At 53.9% G+C, this 17,265-nt stretch overlaps 1 protein-coding gene across 1 annotated transcript; it reads right to left on the bottom strand.

Moving 5' to 3' along the window:
* Positions 1 to 4,997: 4,997 nt before the first annotated feature.
* INSIG1 (insulin induced gene 1) lies at positions 4,998 to 16,882 on the bottom strand. The gene is made up of 6 exons (XM_055421632.2): positions 16,727 to 16,882; positions 15,647 to 16,078; positions 12,911 to 13,035; positions 11,552 to 11,718; positions 10,630 to 10,729; positions 4,998 to 5,165 (listed from the first exon to the last, which is right to left on the bottom strand). The coding sequence occupies exons 2-6, from the start codon at positions 16,053 to 16,055 to the stop codon at positions 5,136 to 5,138; spliced, it is 831 nt and encodes a 276-aa protein (XP_055277607.1). The 5' UTR covers positions 16,056 to 16,078; positions 16,727 to 16,882; the 3' UTR covers positions 4,998 to 5,135.
* Positions 16,883 to 17,265: the final 383 nt, after the last annotated feature.

Genomic DNA, 17,265 nt, shown 5'->3' with positions numbered 1-17,265 from the left:
AGGAGTTGGTGATGGACAGGGAGGCCTGGCGTGCTGCAGTCCATAAGGTTACAAACAGCTGGACACGACTGAGCGAGGGAACTAAACTGAGGCCACTTTCCACCAAAGCTAAACTAAAATCTTCAATAGAGAACCTACCTGAGAGAAGACAGAAAAACGCAAGGAGCTAGATTCTGATGAGGAAATTAGTGAACTTTCAACTCATCGCCCTTTACTGTCTTATACCCTGAGCTGGGGGAGGCATATCACAGGGGACAACATGGTCTCTCTTACGGACAGAACTCGTAAGACGGAGCCGAAGCACTGGTAAAACGGTGGCTGATGAATGAAAATGTGGTAACTGCTTTTCACATGCCACCGTCTTCAAGTCATAGACCTAGGCAGGAACCCCCACACCCAGGACACCGTCTCAGCAGCTCTGTTCTTCCCAGAGCCAGCAGCCTTGAGCCAGACACTCGGTGTTAAACTTGTTTAGGACGAGATTCTTCACGTTAGAGTCTCTGAAGATTTATACAAAAAGCCGTCGGAGGACCAATTGGTTCCTACCACTTGGAAGCACGTTTCACACATCTTTCTTTGCATAGTTTGGCCGTGTTCAGGGATCGATGTGAGATCCACCCTGTGGCCAGTTCATTGCTAGTCTGCTGCCACTTCAGGAGTAAGCACGGTGGTAGCTAACTGGATAGTCAGCCAGCTTCTGTGTAAGATATGATGTGTTAGAGCTGAGTTTGAATATCTTTATTAATACTTTATGATATTGACCACATGGTGCAAAGAGCCAGCCCATTGGAAAAGACCTTGATGTTGGGGAAGATTGAGGGCAGGAGGAGAAGGGGGCAACAGAGTTTGATATGGTTGGATGGCATCCCTGACTCAGTGGACACGTATTAGAGCAAACTCTGGAGATAGTGAAGGACAGGGAAGCCTGGTGTGCTGCAGTCTGGGTCACAAAGAGTTGGACATGACTTAGTGACTGAACAACAGCAATATTAATACTTTTTAAAGGTATATTCCAACTCTAAGACTTTATCTGCTAGTTATAGTATTACAAAGAGATCATCTGAAACCCTCAGGTGAATCTTCTTAGCAAAATGTCTATTTTAAAACGTGAAGTAGAAAAGGCAAGCTTAGATTTAAATTGGCCCCTTTCCCTCCTGTCTTTTCACCACCAAGATAAAGGCATTGTCTATAATCCACATGACTTGATTATGTCTAATCCTGTTCTTTAGATGAACTTCCAGAAGCACTCCTTGGGTAGAATCTCAGGAGACACTGGAAACAGGCTAAATAAACACAATACCCTTATCCCCATCTTGAGCTCCTATCTGCTCAGCCTCACATCTGCAGCTGTAGACAGGACACGGACATGCTTGCTGACTCACAAACTGACCTTTAGTGAACTGGGGTAATTCAACCACCTGCTCACAGACCAGAAAAATTCCAGAAAACATTTCACTCCCCAAACTTTACTCTGAAACACAGGCTTAGACTAGTTCAGAGCAGGCATCACAGGAAGTCCCCTACATACGAACCTTTAAGTGCAGACTTTCAAAGATGCGAACACTGTTCTTGTTCACTCGACGCCAGCTGCTGTACTGTGCGTGCATGCTAAGTGGCTTCAACTGTTTCCAACTCTTTGCAACCGCATGGACCGTAGCCCACCAGGCTCCTCTGTCCATGGGATTCTCCAGGCAAGAATACTGGAGGGGGGAGCTGTGCCGTCCTCCAGGGGATCTTCCTGACCCAGGGATTGAACTTGAGTCTCTCACGTCTCCTACATTGGCAGGTGGCTTCTTTACCACCAGCGCTACCTGGGCAGCCCCCGATGTACGGTACTACTGTACTTTTCAAGGTATCGTGAGATTGAAAATGTTTTACTTGTTTTTTATGTCTTATTTGCATGGAAAGTATTACAAACCTTACAGTACAGTACTGTACAGCTAATTGTGTTAGTTGGGTACCTAGCCTAGCTCTGTTGGACTTAAGACCAAATTGACCTTCACAAACTCGCTCTTGGAACACCACTCGCTGTTAGGTAGGGGACTTGCTATTCTGTGTTGGGAGTCTTATAGTGAAAGTGAAAGCGAAAGTTGTTCAGTCGTGTCCAACTCTTTGCCACCCCATGGACTATACAGTCCATGAATTCTCCAGGCCAGAATACTGGAGTGGGTTGCCTTTCCCTTCTCCAGGGCATCTTTCCGACCCAGGCCTCCTGCATTGCAGGTGTATTCTTTACCAACTGGGCTATCAGGGAAGCCCAGGAGTCTCACAGATTGGATTAATTTCAGGCAAAAGCTTCCAGTCTCTGTGGCGGGACGGCTCTATCAATTTTCCACATGTGAGCAGTTCTGTGTTCCATGGAGGAGAAACCTATGGGTTTGGAGTATGTTACATATGTTTTGGGTTTGAGTATAAGAAGGTAAGGGCTTTCTCTACCATCATTTCAATGCTGTTTCACAACTGAAAATAAATCTTGCAAAACTGCATCAAGCATGGTAGAATGGAGGTGGGCGCCCGGTCGTCCTGGGGGCTCGGGGCTGCTTCCTGGGAAGTGTATGGAGCCCAGGCCACAGTCAGTTGTGCCGAGCTCTGGGTGGGATGGCACTGGACAGAAGCCCTGCCCGCAGGTGGACGCGGGTCGTGTGGGAAGGTTGTTCCGGCTGCTCCAGGTGCCCAACTGCACAGCTGTTGCTTCTTTAAAAAGGCAGCAGCGCCACGCCCTTCTCTGACTTGTCATTTCCATCACACTCACCTCTCTCGCCAGCCTGGCCCGGGGGTCTGTATTTCTCACCCTGGGACGAGAGCCTCTGAGGCCAGTTCTGATTCTTGTCCAACCCAGCACCCAGCCCTGGCAGCGCGTCTGGGGTGACCCGTCCAGCAGGCGCCGGGGACGGCGGACCTCTGCCACATGGGCCCTCACGAGGCCCCTGGACGCACTACTGGCTGTTAGTGGCCTGGAGGCTCCCTTTGCCCTTTGCCTGGGTGCCCAGACACCCGTGTCCTAGGACGGGGAGAAGGGCCCTCTCACTTCAAGACGGAGGACAGCATTCCTGGGGGGTGGGCAGGGTGGAGAGGACATCCCACTTCCCAGCATCAGAGGGCGGGGCGGGAGGTTAAACGCGTCCATTTCCACCATGAGGAAAAAATATTTTTCCAAAGAGACTGTGTGGCAACTTAGTAAATTTTGGAAAGCTATAAAATACTCTTCCATCCCAAATGTGACTATCCTACAGAGGGAATTCCCCCTCCTCCCTTTAAAAGAAAAACCCATAAATCCAATGGTTGGTTTTGAACCTTTAATAAAAGTAAAAAAATGAATGCAAAAGAACACAATGCTGAAAACTTAGTATGAATGTGAATCTCACTCGATGTTCCAATCTGGTATAGTGCAAATTCTGCTCATACTATTTAACATTTTCACAAACTCAAATGACTTTGGTTCATATACTTGCTAGAAAATATTGGCAATGAAATTCCTCAGATTCACACCTTTTGGCTGCACTGCTTCTAACAGACATAGATTTATTTCCAGTTTAAGAGAGAAAAACACTCACTGTGCATGATCAAGTATGTTGGAAAGATTCAATAACTGCTTTCATCTAATAATTTCTGTTTTTTTCACAAAAACGCTGAATTCTCATTGAAAAATCTTTTCGCATAGCTGATGGTTTTCGTTTTCGGAAAATGTCGTAAGGGGGTCATTGCAAAGTTCAGAAGGGTCCTATTTTCTTTTAAACAAAATTCCTCTAAAACAAAGTCGCTACAGTAACCTAAAATTTACTCCAGGATATTCTCCTTCAAACAAAAGCAAACTGAGACGGGGACCATTGGGTGAGAGGAGCCAGGGATGCGCAGAGGTCACGGCTGCCGGCAGGGGCTCCCACGTCCCCAGCCCCCTGACTGCCGGCTGCCAGAGGAATCTTACCATCGAGCCACATTCACAGGATTCAAAACAACCAAAATGTTTTAAATTGCAAAATACAGAAAGGATGAATTTGTAAGTAAAAATTGCAAGTTTACTAAACCCCCCAAACTGGGAGTATTTCAAAGGACGGGGGCTCAGCGGGAGGGCATGACAACAAAGTAACTTCACGACTGAAGAGAAATTATTGCTGAATCTTGCCTCCGTGCAGCACTGAAATGGAGAACCCTCTTCAGCATCTCGTACGTTTAAAAAGAATAATAATAAATATTGAGAGAGAATACAAGGCTCAGATTGGTTTTCCTATACATTGCACTTGAAGTTGAAGACCCAGGACTTGCAAACTGGGCCCAACATGGTCTATGCCATTAAATGAATACATTGTGCTCACCACGTCTTTTGAGTATTTAGAAACACCGAATGTTTAATGCAGTGACGTATGCACTCTTCTCTTTACAAGGCAATCACAGATTGCAAATCCCATAGGGCTGTGGGGAAAAAGCTGTCTCTTCTTCCCAAGTATCAAACAAAATGCAAGGTGCCCCCTTTGAGACGACGTGGATTCCGGGCAAACTCTGAATACTGGGGTGGAAAGTCCAACCCATTGCAGCGCAGAGCCACGACCTCCCACTCACTGCCTCCTCTCTGCAAGATTGTCTGCGCGGCGCCCCACACAGGCACCGAGGGCACACCGTGCCCACTTGCCCGGCATGGCCACCCTGCGCTGCTGCCACCACTGTCTTCTTTTTTTTCACAACACAGCCCTATTTTTAAACTCTTTTGGATGAGTAATATTCCTATTTTACCACACTTCATCTTTGTAAGCACCATCGAGCCATCCCCGGGGCGCTGATGCGAAACCAGAGCTGGTAGTTAGGCTTTAGTTTGAGGCTAGGAAATATGGCAACTTGGCATTTAATAACACGGGAAACAGTCCTCGGGACCCGGTGCCCGGCCGGCCTGCTCATGGTGCCCCCGGGTGGACGTGGGCCCGACACCGTGCCACAAGGTGCCGTCTCAACACCAGCGGCCATCCACCGGCTCTGCTGCTCTGAAACAGGTGAAGTGTTTTCCCGGAGTCACTGGTACATCACTGGTACAGTCAGCCCCATCTGAAAAGATTACTGAGGAAAAGAGACAGTCTTCGTCACTACCCAGCGTCAGATTTTCTTCCCAAACCTTGCCACTCTTCAGGATCTGTGGGTCTGAAGATTCAATCGCTGTGTGGCTTTTCGGGGACACCCTATGTGGAGAAACAGAAAAAAAGAGGTCGTGAGCGCTGGACATGTGTGTGTTTTAATCAGCAATCTAAGCGGACCCTACAAAATGAGAGATGAAGAATTCCTTTGCGCCGGAGGCGAGGCTGGAGATTAGAAACACAGGGTGGCAGGCGGGCTCCACCAGCCCCACGGCAATGCCCTCGGGCCCTGGGCTGGGAGCCACCGATCAGCAGACCCTGTCTGTCCCGCTCAGGCAGGGCTGGGGGTGTAGCAGGCAGGACGGGAGGCAGCACCGCGCCCAGAAGCCGTGTCTACGCACGTCTCCTCACTGACCAGAGCAGACACCCGGGGAGGGCACCCCGCACTTGTGGCCGCCATCTGGACCCAGCCTGGTGAGTCCTCAACTGAGGACGGACACCCCACTGGAGGAGCAGGTCCGAAACCAGAGGCTGACCTTCCCAAGGTCACGGGGCTGTGTGACGAGAGCCCTCCGCCTCCTCCTGCCAGAGCCGGGGCCCCCGCGTGTCCACCCTGATCCCTGCTGAGAGTGAGCCCCATGGGCCAGCCCGCTCTGCACCAGATGCCAGGCACTCGGCCTCCTGGGCTCCGACCCCCATCTCCAAAGTGGGCTGACTGTCCTGCCCCCACACCGCCGCCGCAGGGCTTGGCCAAGTGCCACTGGGCATCAGCCCCTGACAGCACCACCGCTGCGATGGCCAGGAGCCGCCGCATCGCAGGCGGGAGAGGCACACTGCGCCTCTGGGGAAGGGTGCACTGGAGACCTGGCGTCCAGGGCCTGGGCTCTGGGAACGGGGCCACACTCCTCTCACAGCAGTGGGAAGCCTTACTTTTGCTGAGAAGAGACTTTCATCTGCAAACAACAGATACAAACTCAATAAAATAACACTACAGACTCCCGTTTAAACACACAGGCGGACAACAAATACCACACCGGAAACACTATGTGAAGCCCTGAACACACGCGCAAGGCCAGCCTGTGGCTCCGGGGCACGCCGGCCCAGCCAGGAAGCGCGCTAAGGGCAGAACCGAGCGGACGGGAGGGGCGGGCTGCGGGCACGCCACACTGGACGCGGGCACCCTGGCCCCGCGCTGACGGCACCCACCTCGGGTCAACGCCTTCAGCCCTTTGTCTTCTGCGCTCAAATCACGTTCCACTACAAAGCCTCACTTGGAGATGTTTGAAACCAAAAATTCATCCTGAAATGCTGCCACTGGACTACGTCTCAGAAGTATCCTCTGTCCAATGGCCGCAGGGAGGCTGCTCTGAAAGCGAGGACGGTGGCCATGGACATGCGAACAGGACCGTCATCGAGGTGCCGACTGACCCCATTTCTAAGGCACCGAGTCCTTTCCTGGGTTGGAAGTCAGCTTTCAAATTCTAAACGAAGAGTAAGCTCACCTTCACACAGTAGCTGTTAGTTTTTTACCCTTTCTTTGAAGATAGAAAATAAAAACCTGGTTAAAGTATTCGAACTCTTTCTTTAAAAAAAAATGTTCAACTTGCTCTTTTTAAAGACTTGGGCAAGAGAGTCTAGCGAGGTGCCGTGCTGTCCAGGATGAGCTCTGAGACCCCATAGAGACACAAACCCAAGCCGTCAGGGTGCATACCCCAGTGCGCTAGGGGGCATGAGCCTCCATGCCCGGCCCTGAGCACTTCTCCGGGAGATCGGGACTGGACGGTGGGTGGTCAGGCAGGGGCAGAGGGCAAAGGCCATGCCCCTACTCCAGCCCATCACAGCCATTGGCTGCCGGGTGCTGGGGAAAGCAGAAGGTGCTTCCGGCAGGGACGGTCAATTCATGGGTGGTCACAGATTTCTAAGACAAACCTTATTATATTTTTTGTTCTTCAGCCCTGATGCAATTTGAAGCAAATATAACTTCCTACACTTCCAATTCTAGTCTCATGAAAAATACAATTCTGGCTTCACTCACTTATCTTTTTGCTCCTGCAACAACAGCACATTGCGAAAAGGCGGTCTGCCATCCCAGAGATGGCAAGAAAGGCTGAAGTGGATGGAGTATTTGTGAAGAGAAGGGGTCGGTGTCAGGTTCAGAGGTCAACTGATAGGCTGTGAAGGCTGTGTGATTCCTGCCAGACAAAGGGGGGCTTTTTAAGATTCCCTACTGCTTTCAGGGGAGAGTCATTTACAGAGGGCTTCCCTGATAGCTCGTAAACCATAGTTGGTAAAGAATTGGCCTGCAATGCAGGAGACCTGGTTTGATTCCTGGGTCAGGAAGATCTGCTGGAGAAGGGATAAGCTACCCACTCCAGTATTCTTGGGCTTCCCTTGGGGCTCAGTTGGTAAAGAATCCACCTGAGATGTGGGAGACCTGTGTTCGATCCCTGGGTTGGGGATACTCCCTAGAGAAGGGAAAGGCTGCCCACGCCAGTGTTCTGGTCCCAAAGCGTCAGATATATCTGAGTGACTTTCACATCGCTTCATTCACAGACGCCCTGAAGGATGGAAGAGACAAACAGAAGACGGGGAGGGGAGGCCGCGGTGGGTATGAGGGTCTGGGGGCTGTGCAGGGGGTGGGGGTACCGATTCTCTGCCTTCCTGTCACCCACAACCCAGGGCCAAGGCTCTGCTCCCAGTGCACAGACAGTGCTGTGCAAAGGCAGAGGGCCACCGTCCTGCAGTGACCGCCCCGTGGACAACCTCCGCAGGACACAGCTGACAGGCCTGTCCACTGCAGAGACCACGGCCATGAGCTCCTGTACACACGCCAGTGCTGCGGTTACCAAGTACAGCTGGCCCTTGAACAATGAGGGTTTGAGAGCAAGGCTTCACTTAGGTGCGTCTTTTCAACACGGTCCCTGGTTGGCTCTATCTGTCAATATAGGATTCATCCAATACACTCAGATTTTCAACTTCTTGGAGAGTTGGTGCCCCTAACCCACCTGTTTTTCAAGGGTCAATTGCAGAACAATGGTAAACTTTAAAACTGCAAAAGAGAAAATAACCCTAACCACCTACTTGTCAGAAGTGGCCACTTTGCTCCTGCAGAGCACTCCCCCGCCTGCCCCTACCAACACGGCTCCTCACTACTGCCTGCCTCTGCCAGTCCAAGCGGCCGCCCTTTAAGACCATCTGAGCCCCGTGCCTCACTCCTGGGTCCCAAGTAGTTGTAACAGAAGTAACCTTCTCCCATTCTCTCCCCGACTGCCAGAAACACGGCTGCGACCCAAGCCGTGACTGCCCTGCCTGTGATCACGCGGACCGTGTCCTCTGCTGGGGTCTGGGGACTTGGGGAAAGGGGCTTTGCTCTTGCCCTCCCTGGAAAGGCTGGCAGCAGAGAGGGCCTCCGTAAAACCAGCTGTGACTGCCCCTCCGGCTTCACACGTCTGAGGGGTCTACCGGTCTCCCCATCAGCAGCTCACCCTGGTGGGACCGGGGTCCAGGCCCTGTTGGGGACTAACATGCCACAAGCCGTGAGGCATGGCCAAATACACACATAAATAAATGTGCATGGAGGAAAGACAGCAGGGCTGGACTCAGAGACCGTGGGGGCAGGGGCTCTTTCCCTTTGATGACTGCGATGCGCACCAGCCTCTTCCAGTTTCAAGACACAACAGTAACATCCAAAGATAAGACTGTCCCCAACTTTGACGAGTAAAAAAGAAACACCTTAAGAAAGGGGAATTACAATTATGCCAGTTATCTTAAAGTCTGTTTAAAACTTTCACTCATCTTTTCAAAAAAATGAAAATGTCTACAACAAACCAGTCCATCCTAAAGGAAATCTACCCTGGTTATTCACTGAAGGACTGATGCTGAAGCTGAAGCTCCAATCCTTTGGCCACCTGATGCAAAGAGCCACCTCACTGGAAAAGACCCTGAAGCTGGGAAAGATTGAGGGCAGGAGGAGAAGGGGAGACAGAGGATGAGATGGTTGGACGGCATCACTGACTCAATGGACAAGGGTTTGACCAAGCTCTGGGAGTTGGTGATGGACAGGGAGGCCTGGCGTGCTGCAGTCCACGGGGTCGCAAAGAGTCGGACACGACTGAGCGACTGAACAGCAGCAGCAAGACAAGGACGGAAGGACAGCTGCTAACAGCACCTTCAGTGAGTGTCGCTGCCGACGGTGGCCATGCCGCTCCTGTGCGCCTCCCTCCAACCATTTCCGGTTTACGAACCTGGGCACAGTGTGCAGTGTCTGCCTCCACCGAAAGGACGCTTACTGACAAAACGCATTCAAAAAAAGCCTCCATCAGAACATATGACAGCATCTGCCCCTCCTCACGAAGTAATAACCAGCTGGTGGAATGTTGTCAATTTTAACTCCATGAAAAGTCACAGGAGCTGAAGACAACCTCATCTGAAAAGCCTTACTAAGAACCCTAACTAAAAACCACCGAAATGAACGTCTCCAGGCAGATGGCGAGCATGCAGCTGCCTCCCTCTCCCCAGAACCAGCAGGGGCCGCGGGGGTCAGCACAGAGGTGGCGAGGCTGTGGTCGCAGGGCAGGGCCGTGCATGCTCACAAGGGTCCAGAGGCAAACTGTCATCAGTTTTGTTTTGGCGGCGGGTCCAGACGATCACAAGGGTCGGGGTGAGGGAAGGATGGCGTGGACTCAGGAGCCAATGCGACACATCACAAATTCCCCTTTTTAAATTACTTCCATTCCTGTCAAACAGCCAAGCAGGCGGCTCCCAAGCCAGGCTCAGCGGGCACAAATAAACGTCCTCTTTTTTTAAAAAAAGCATGAGGGACCAAGACAAGTTTCTAAGGAAGTCCCAGCGTGTGTCTGAGAGAAAAGGCGCTTAGAAGACTCTAGTTTCCTTTTCTTTTTAAAATTCATTTAAGCCTTCGAGTTGAAGTCCACTCAAAACAGTTAAATGACCATGTTGCATGCTCCTTCGTCAAAGTGCTCAAGTGTCGTGATCTTTCACTCCCAAACAGAACTGCCAAGGTATCCTGACTGTGTCTGCCTTTCTGGCTCTGGGGAAACGGCTCCGTCTGGGGCTCAGTGTCTCTCCCTTTAATCCTCAGACAGGGTCCAGGCTGGAGTCCACCCACCCAGGGACACTCAGCGCCCCCCCAGCCCCACCTGCACTCTCATGGGGCTGGCGTGGCACCCTTCCCCTAGCACGGCATTGGCTGTACCCACACCATGAAGCCGGGGAGGAAACTCATCATAAATCATTCAGTTAGCCATTTCTGTAACTCGTCTCGGCCATTTATTACAGGAGAGGCAGTTCAGAAAAGCCGCTGGCAGCATCCGTCATGTGAGGAGGGCTCTGGTTCCCCTGCAGCTCTCACTGTGAGCTTACAAACCCCTGAACCTTTACAAGTTAGCAAAGAAGGACCTGGGGATGTGCCTTTTTTAAAACACATGCTTATCTGAATAACCGTTGCTCCTGACTATACATTTATTGACACAAATGATAACGTCTTAGGCAAACCAAGCTGATCAAGCTGAAAGCTACCATCAGGTGCCAATGTGACAACTTTACGTACCATGGCCAGCTGTCGTCCAATGTTTCCCACAGTCACGCCTCCCGAGAAGAAGATGCAGGGCAGCCAGGAGCGGATGTAGAGGAAATCCGGGGACGTGTACCTGGAGAGAAAGGCAGACGTGAGCCCCGCACAGTGGGCAGGGACACAGCACACCAGCCACGTTAACAGGTGACCCTATGCTCACCGCCCGCCGTGGCCCCCTAATGCAAAGAGCCAGCTCTTTGGAAAAGACCCTGATGCTTGGGAAGACTGAGGGCAGGAGAAGGGTGTAGCAGAGGATGAGATGGTTGGATGGCATCACTGACTCGATGCACATGAGTTTGAGCAAGCTCCAGGAGATGGTGGAAGACAAGGAAGCCTGGTCTGCTACAGCCCAGCGTGGGTCACAAAGACTTGGACACAGTTTAAGAGACTGAAGAACAATGCAAAGCTCTCCACCATGGCTTGCTGCTGCTGCTGCTAAGTCACTTCAGTCGCGTCCGACTCTGTGTGACCCCATAGACGGAAGCCCACCAGGCTCCCCCGTCCCTGGGATTCTCCAGGCAAGAACACTGGAGTGGGTTGCCATTTCCTTCTCCAATGTGTGAAAGTGAAAAGTGAAAGGGAAGTCGCTCAGTTGTGTCCAACCCTTAGCGACCCCACGGACTGCAGCCTACCAGGCTCCTCCGTCCATGGGATTTTCTAGGCAAGAGTACTGGAGTGGCTTGCCATTGCCTTCTCCCCACCATGGCTTGGTTTTCCTTAAATTACAGACAGTGCATTTTTATGTGAACCAACAATAAGTGGCGCTTTTGAAGATTTCATGTCTAAGCTCATTTTGTGTAATTACAAACAGAACACGGCATCTCCACTCGTGGGTATTCTGAGTAAAAGTAGAGTGACCGCTTCCAGACAGAGGGGACACTTGAGAGCACGTGCTTACTGATAGACTCCGTTGTACACCAGCAGCTGTGTGATCAGGGTGGCGAGGAAGGCGATGGTGATGCCCAGCCCCAGGCCACTTCTTGAACGGTCAAATGTCCACCAGAGGCCCAGAGACAGCGCTGCTAATGTCAAGGAGAGCTGAACGTTATTGGCAAAATCCAGTTTCTGGTGATGCAAAGTTAAGGAAAAGTGGAATTCTAACACAGTCAAAGACACACAAGCGAGCCCCGGGGTCTACACGTGTGCACCACCCGGTTCTCCAGCCACAGAAGCTGCCGGGTGAGCTGCAGGGAGCATGCGCTGGACACAAGGCTACTTGATCAGGATGACCTGGGGCGCCTCTGGGATCCCTGCATTGAAAACTTGACTTTACCCATCAATGTCCTAAAAGCTATGCATAAACTCCTGCTTGGATTCATTTCAACCACAAAGCTATATTCTAGTAAGCCACCCACAGTCCCACTTTTACTTCCTGTTCTTATTAGCAGTTTGAACTGAGCGGGCACAGTCTTTACTCTGTGTTTGCAAGGAGGCATCTCATTGGAATGGCATTCAACATGACACGGTCACAGCTGATGGGGACACAGCTGGCCTCCTTCACAACACTGCTTTATCAACTGGGGACAGAACAAATTCGTCAGAGCCAGGCTCTCTTCTAATACCTTTTCTCGACATTCTGATCATTAAAATCAGGGTAGAGCGGATTTAAGCAGCAGAAACTCTAAAAACAGCTTTCTCCAGAATTTAAAAACATAATCTCACTGTGAGAAAGAAACCATAAATCTCTTGAAACCTGGTAAACCATGGCCCATCTTCCTGAAAACTGCACTGTGTTTTTTGCCAGGCAGCCCACTGGTGGATGCCAGAACCTGATCTTGAAGGTAACCTCCACTGGGAGCCCTATTCCTGAGGCCACCTCCGCTGTCAGCCCTGGGCCTTCCCTGGTCATGACCGGGGAGGGCGGAGAAGCAGACAGGCTTCTGCTCTGCCCTCTGGGCGGGTCGGCCAAGAGTGAAGCTCTCGCTACTTCTCACCACACCACAGGAACCAGGCCTGCACCGTGGGAGGGTGGGAGGCGGAAACGCACAGGGAATTTACCAGACGAGCTCCGAGGACCCAACAGGCAGTGACCAGGAAAGGGACAGAATAGAAAGACATCCACTCTGTTCACAGGGTCATTTTAACTGTTGCCTGAAATGAACTGAAAGGACTTTTCAGGACCATTTCAAAAGCTCTGCCAAGAGGAAGCTGAGCAACGTGGTTTGAAATCATACTTGTAAGAGGACGGTTCAGCTGGCCCAGGACGCGACAGACGCCCATTTACAGTGATGGTCAAGAGGCTGCTCTGGAAGGATACAGCACTGGCGTGGTTGATGCCAACGAAGACGGCCACGCAGCGCATCACGCTGGCCCACTCACGCTTGAACTTGTGCGGCTCCCCAAGGCGACTGTCGATGCAGGGGTACAGAAGGCCGACCACAGCTGCGGGAGCAGACAAGACGGCGGGGTCTGAGCACACTGGCAGACGACGCGACCACCACGCGGGGATGATCAGTGCACTATCCAAACCATCCCCTTCCTAGATTTACCCGCCATCAGACACTTAAACTAACTGTACATCTTTTGTTTTTAAACTAACATTACATCTTTGTTCTCCTTCAATACAAACCAAAAAATCCACGTCAGTTTGTACAATTTTTAATAAAACTGCGGCTGTCTGGCTTGACCTATAGAAGGAATGGAGCCGGGGGGTTTAATCATCCATGTGGGTAGCACCCCCACACTTCTGCAGGGGGCCTCCCTGCTCCTCCCTGGCCCAGTGAGAGGAGCATCTGCGGGGCCCGGAGGCCATGGCACCCATTCTGACACCACCCAGGCCCAGCACCCCTGTGTTGACCCGACTGTGCCACGTTCCCAGAGGGCGGCCCTGCCCCTGACGGTTAAGGGGCTGCAACGTTTTATGCAGGAGACCTGCGTGTGCGCTGTGTGCCCTCGCCAAGGGTCAGTGCACAGGACAACCTCGCCCCACCGTCCCTGCATCCAGGCCCCGAACCAGGGGCAGAGCACGGGAAACATGGCCTCACCCCCCGCTCACCCTGCTGGAACCTGGCGCTCGCGTTTGTCCCCTCGGGTGTAAAAGGATGAGGATCACGTAACCAGAGGGTGCAGGAGGAGCAGCTGTGTAGTCTGGAACCGTTTTCACAGACATAGGACTTAAAGCCTGAGAGTTCCCAGAGGGTTTAGATGGGGGAAGGCTCAGTGTTCCGGGGCAAAGTAAAGTGGAAAACGCCAAAGCAAGAGGGACCAGGCCAGGTGAAGTCAGCCGGGTACTGAGGCTGGAGAGGCATGCTCGGTGCACATGGCGTCCCGCGAGAAGAAGGACCCAGTTCAGGTCCCGAACAGAGAAACAAGGAACACAGCCTCAGCCCAAGAGTTGATGGAACAGTTTCAATAATACATTTTATCAAGTTCTGATTTTGGACCTTTTTTAGGGTGGGTGGAGACCCACAGGGCATAGTTTGTGGGATCTTAGTTCCCTGACCAGGGATTGAACCTGGACCACCACAGTGAAAGCATCAAGTCCTAACCACTAGACTGCCAGGGAATTCCCATAATTTTGGAGTCTTGAAAGATGGAACCCAAACAGTTCTATCAGTTAAGTCACTTTATCTTAATCTTAGCCTTTCAGATTCAAGTAGGTGAAAATATACTATGGAATTTTCCCTTTACGCTCCTGACTGATGGCTTAAAAAATGCAGCTAGGGTACCAGACATCATGTATCAGATATCCCTGGAATTCCTTGAAGCTTCTGTTACAAATAAAGCCTAAACCAAATGGTTCAATGGTTTTGAGATCAACTGCTCCAGTCAAAGAAACTATTGTATCACAAGAGAATGAAAAAATGGAAGTGCACCTTAGGTCTAGTGCCCAGAAAGGAGCCTTAATAGTGAAAGGGCAATACCGACAGGGCTCAGAAAACAGAGCAGGAGCCCACCTTCCTGAGAACGGTGAGAGCCTTCTCCCCGCAGCACCCCTCCCCCGAGGGTTCCCACTCCAGCCTGGGGCCTCCCCCCTGCTCTAAGGGAGGCTGCTGACAAGGCACTGCGTTCTCAGTGCAGGGGACACACCCAGCTACGGATGCGGGCCTGCTGCTCGGTGGGTCCCCTTGTGCTTCCCACGTCTGTGAAATGGAGCTGCAGCAGAGTCTCGTAAGGACCAGGGGAAGCAAAGCATATAAAACAGTCCATAAATGCCAGCCACGGAGCAGACAGGAGCCGGCCTAGTCACCGAGGTTCACACCTGTCCTGCCCACCAGCCCAGGATGCCCGCCAGGGGCAGGCTGCTCACTGCACTTCAACCACCAGCAGACCTTAGGCCACAGTGAATGCTGGGTGACCAGAGAAGTCCTAAGCATTTTTTCCTAAAACCAGCCAGATGACCAATAAATTTTACTCAGAGACACAGTCCATCTGTCTAGTCTGTTAAGACTGCAGACTCTGGGTCAGGTTCTGTGGCTGGCCAGGTGCACTAAAAGCTAAACTCTGAATAAGACATTTGTTTTCCTTCATCCCCGGCCCCTGGCGTTGTTTTCTGTTTTTGTGGGGGAGGCCTGGCTTTGGCACCTTCACGGGGCCATCCTGAAAAAGGAAGTGCGGGAGGCCACTGGGGCAGCTCTGCCCACTCGCCCATGTGACGGTTTGTTTTCGGTTGCCCGGTGGGTAGCGTGTTCCCAGGGCCAGCCAATCGCGTGGCAGTTCCTCAGCTCACCAGTTCCGCCGGTGGCCAATGGCGCCACTCGCTCAGGGTGACAGCTGTGGGCCCCTCAACACTGTCCTCAGGGCCAGATCAGAAAGAGGGAAGGACCTCGGTCAGCCTGGCACGGGTGAGGAACAGCCAATCACCTCCCCGCCTGATCCCCATCACCGGCATTCAGAGTCCTGGCATCGGGGCTCCTGCCTCTCGCTCCTTCTCCTCTAGACGTTCCCCGGAGAGGCACACCGCCCCTCTGTGGACGGCTCCATTCTCAAATAAACGGTTCTCAGAGGCTGAACACGCTTCCTAAGCCGACAGACCTCTGCAGTGTCTACTCACCCGCTGCCGTCCCGCAGCACGGAGGAACCCACCAGGCAGAGGAGAAGATGGTGGCGATGACCTCGTCCGGGAACAGGGTGACATTCCTCTGGACCTGCAGGAGGTTGAGCACCAAGGCCAGGACCACCCCCACCGAGAACAGCACCAGGCTCCTCTGCACCAAGTGGTGATGCCAGCTGTTGACGTGGCTGCTGCTGCCCTGGCCCCCCACATCAGCACTCTGAGGCCCATGAGCGGGGTCAGTGCCTGGGGCGCCGTGGGCAGCCAGCAGAGAGGGGCCTGACCCCGAGGAGTTGATCATCTCTCCCGCTTTGGCCACCAGCCCTCTGGCGCTGGCCCTCAGGTGGCTTCTGTGCTTCGTGCCCTTGGTGCAGGGACCTCTCCAGAGGTGATCGTCCAGTCTGGGCATGAGCCACCCGCCTGCAGACTTTCCTAGAACGAAAAGGGGGCGTGGAGGCGGAACCCTGATCAAGTTCACTTCCAAAGGAGATCGGGTCCAGGAGGCCCACTCAAGAAAGAGGGCTCTACTCTGGTTCACCACCAGCAGGTCCAGGAAAACCCCCAAAGCCCTCCGGGAGTTAGTCACACGGGGCAGGTGCCCCGGGCTGGGGAGCAGCTGCAAGGACCCTGCCCACAGCCCGGGCCAGGCAGATGCACAGACTGCTTTCCGCGGCAGGTAGGCAGATTAGGTGCACCTGAGCGTTGCGCTCCCGCCACGACGCCCCTCCAACAGAAGCCCTGAAGTTCTGGCCCGTCCAGTCCATAAGTTTTCCAGACCCCGTCCGTCTGCAGGAGGCGGACTCAGCCAGGCAGGACCTGGGGCAGGTTGCCCCAGGACAAGTTGCCGGGGTCCTCGCGGTCCGGGAGGCGCACCGGCAGAGCGCACCTGGGGGTCGGGAGTGCTGGGCCCCCGCGCAGGGACCGGGGCTGGGGTCAGGGCTGGCGCCCAGGCCCGAGGGACCCCCAGAGGAAGGCGGCCTAGAGGGGCGGCTGCCTGGAGTGGAGGGATCGGCACCCGGACATCCCAGCCCGGCCCGCCCCGGAGCCCCCACCGCGCCGCCCTCGCCGCGCCCCGCGTACCTGGCCGAGGGGCGCCCGCCTGCGGGCTCGCCGAGGGAGGACGGGCGCGGAAGAGCGTACCGGCCCAGACCGCCTGAAGTCGGGCCCGCGGCGGCCCGCGCTCCGCGCCGCTTATAAGGCGGGCGGCGGGGCTCCGCGTCACGTGGCCGCGCCCGGCCCGCCGCCCGGGGGCGTGGCTTCCGCGCGCCCCGCCCCGCCCGCGCGCGCGTCCGCCCGGGGTCTGGTGAGGCGGCCGCGGCCAATCGCGGGCGGGCGGCCCATATGACGTCATCACACGCCACCGCCGCCCCGCGCCCGGCGCGCTGCTCGGGAGCGCGGACGGACGGACGGCGGGCTGAGCGCGCCCGGGGCCGGACGCCGGCGGGGGCCGGGGGCGGGGTGATGGGGGCGGGCGGCCGACGCGAGAGCCGCGAGCGGACGGCGGGCGGGGCGCCGACGCGCTGAGCAGAGGCGAGAGCGGGGGAGGGCGCCTGGCTAACGGACGGGCCGCTGGACCGGCCGCGGGGGGGAGCGCGGACGGACGGACGGACGAGGGGAGC

Source organism: Moschus berezovskii, chromosome 3 (genome assembly GCF_049115385.1).
Source record: "Moschus berezovskii isolate FMDL1 chromosome 3, NW_MosBer_1.0, whole genome shotgun sequence".
NCBI classification, from domain to species: domain Eukaryota; kingdom Metazoa; phylum Chordata; class Mammalia; order Artiodactyla; family Moschidae; genus Moschus; species Moschus berezovskii.
Note: the sequence above shows the minus strand (reverse complement) of the source record. Positions and strands in the feature narration are given on the sequence as shown.

Coding starts and splice junctions, on each gene's coding strand:
- INSIG1 (XM_055421632.2), bottom strand. CDS start 16,055: ATGCCCAGACTGGACGATCACCTCTGGAGAGGTCCCTGCACCAAGGGC. Junction 10,730..11,551: donor GTGTACAACGGAGTCTATCA/GTAAGCACGTGC, acceptor CTTTCTCTCCAG/GTACACGTCCCCGGATTTCC. Junction 5,166..10,629: donor TTGGACGACAGCTGGCCATG/GTACGTAAAGTT, acceptor TTCTCCACATAG/GGTGTCCCCGAAAAGCCACA.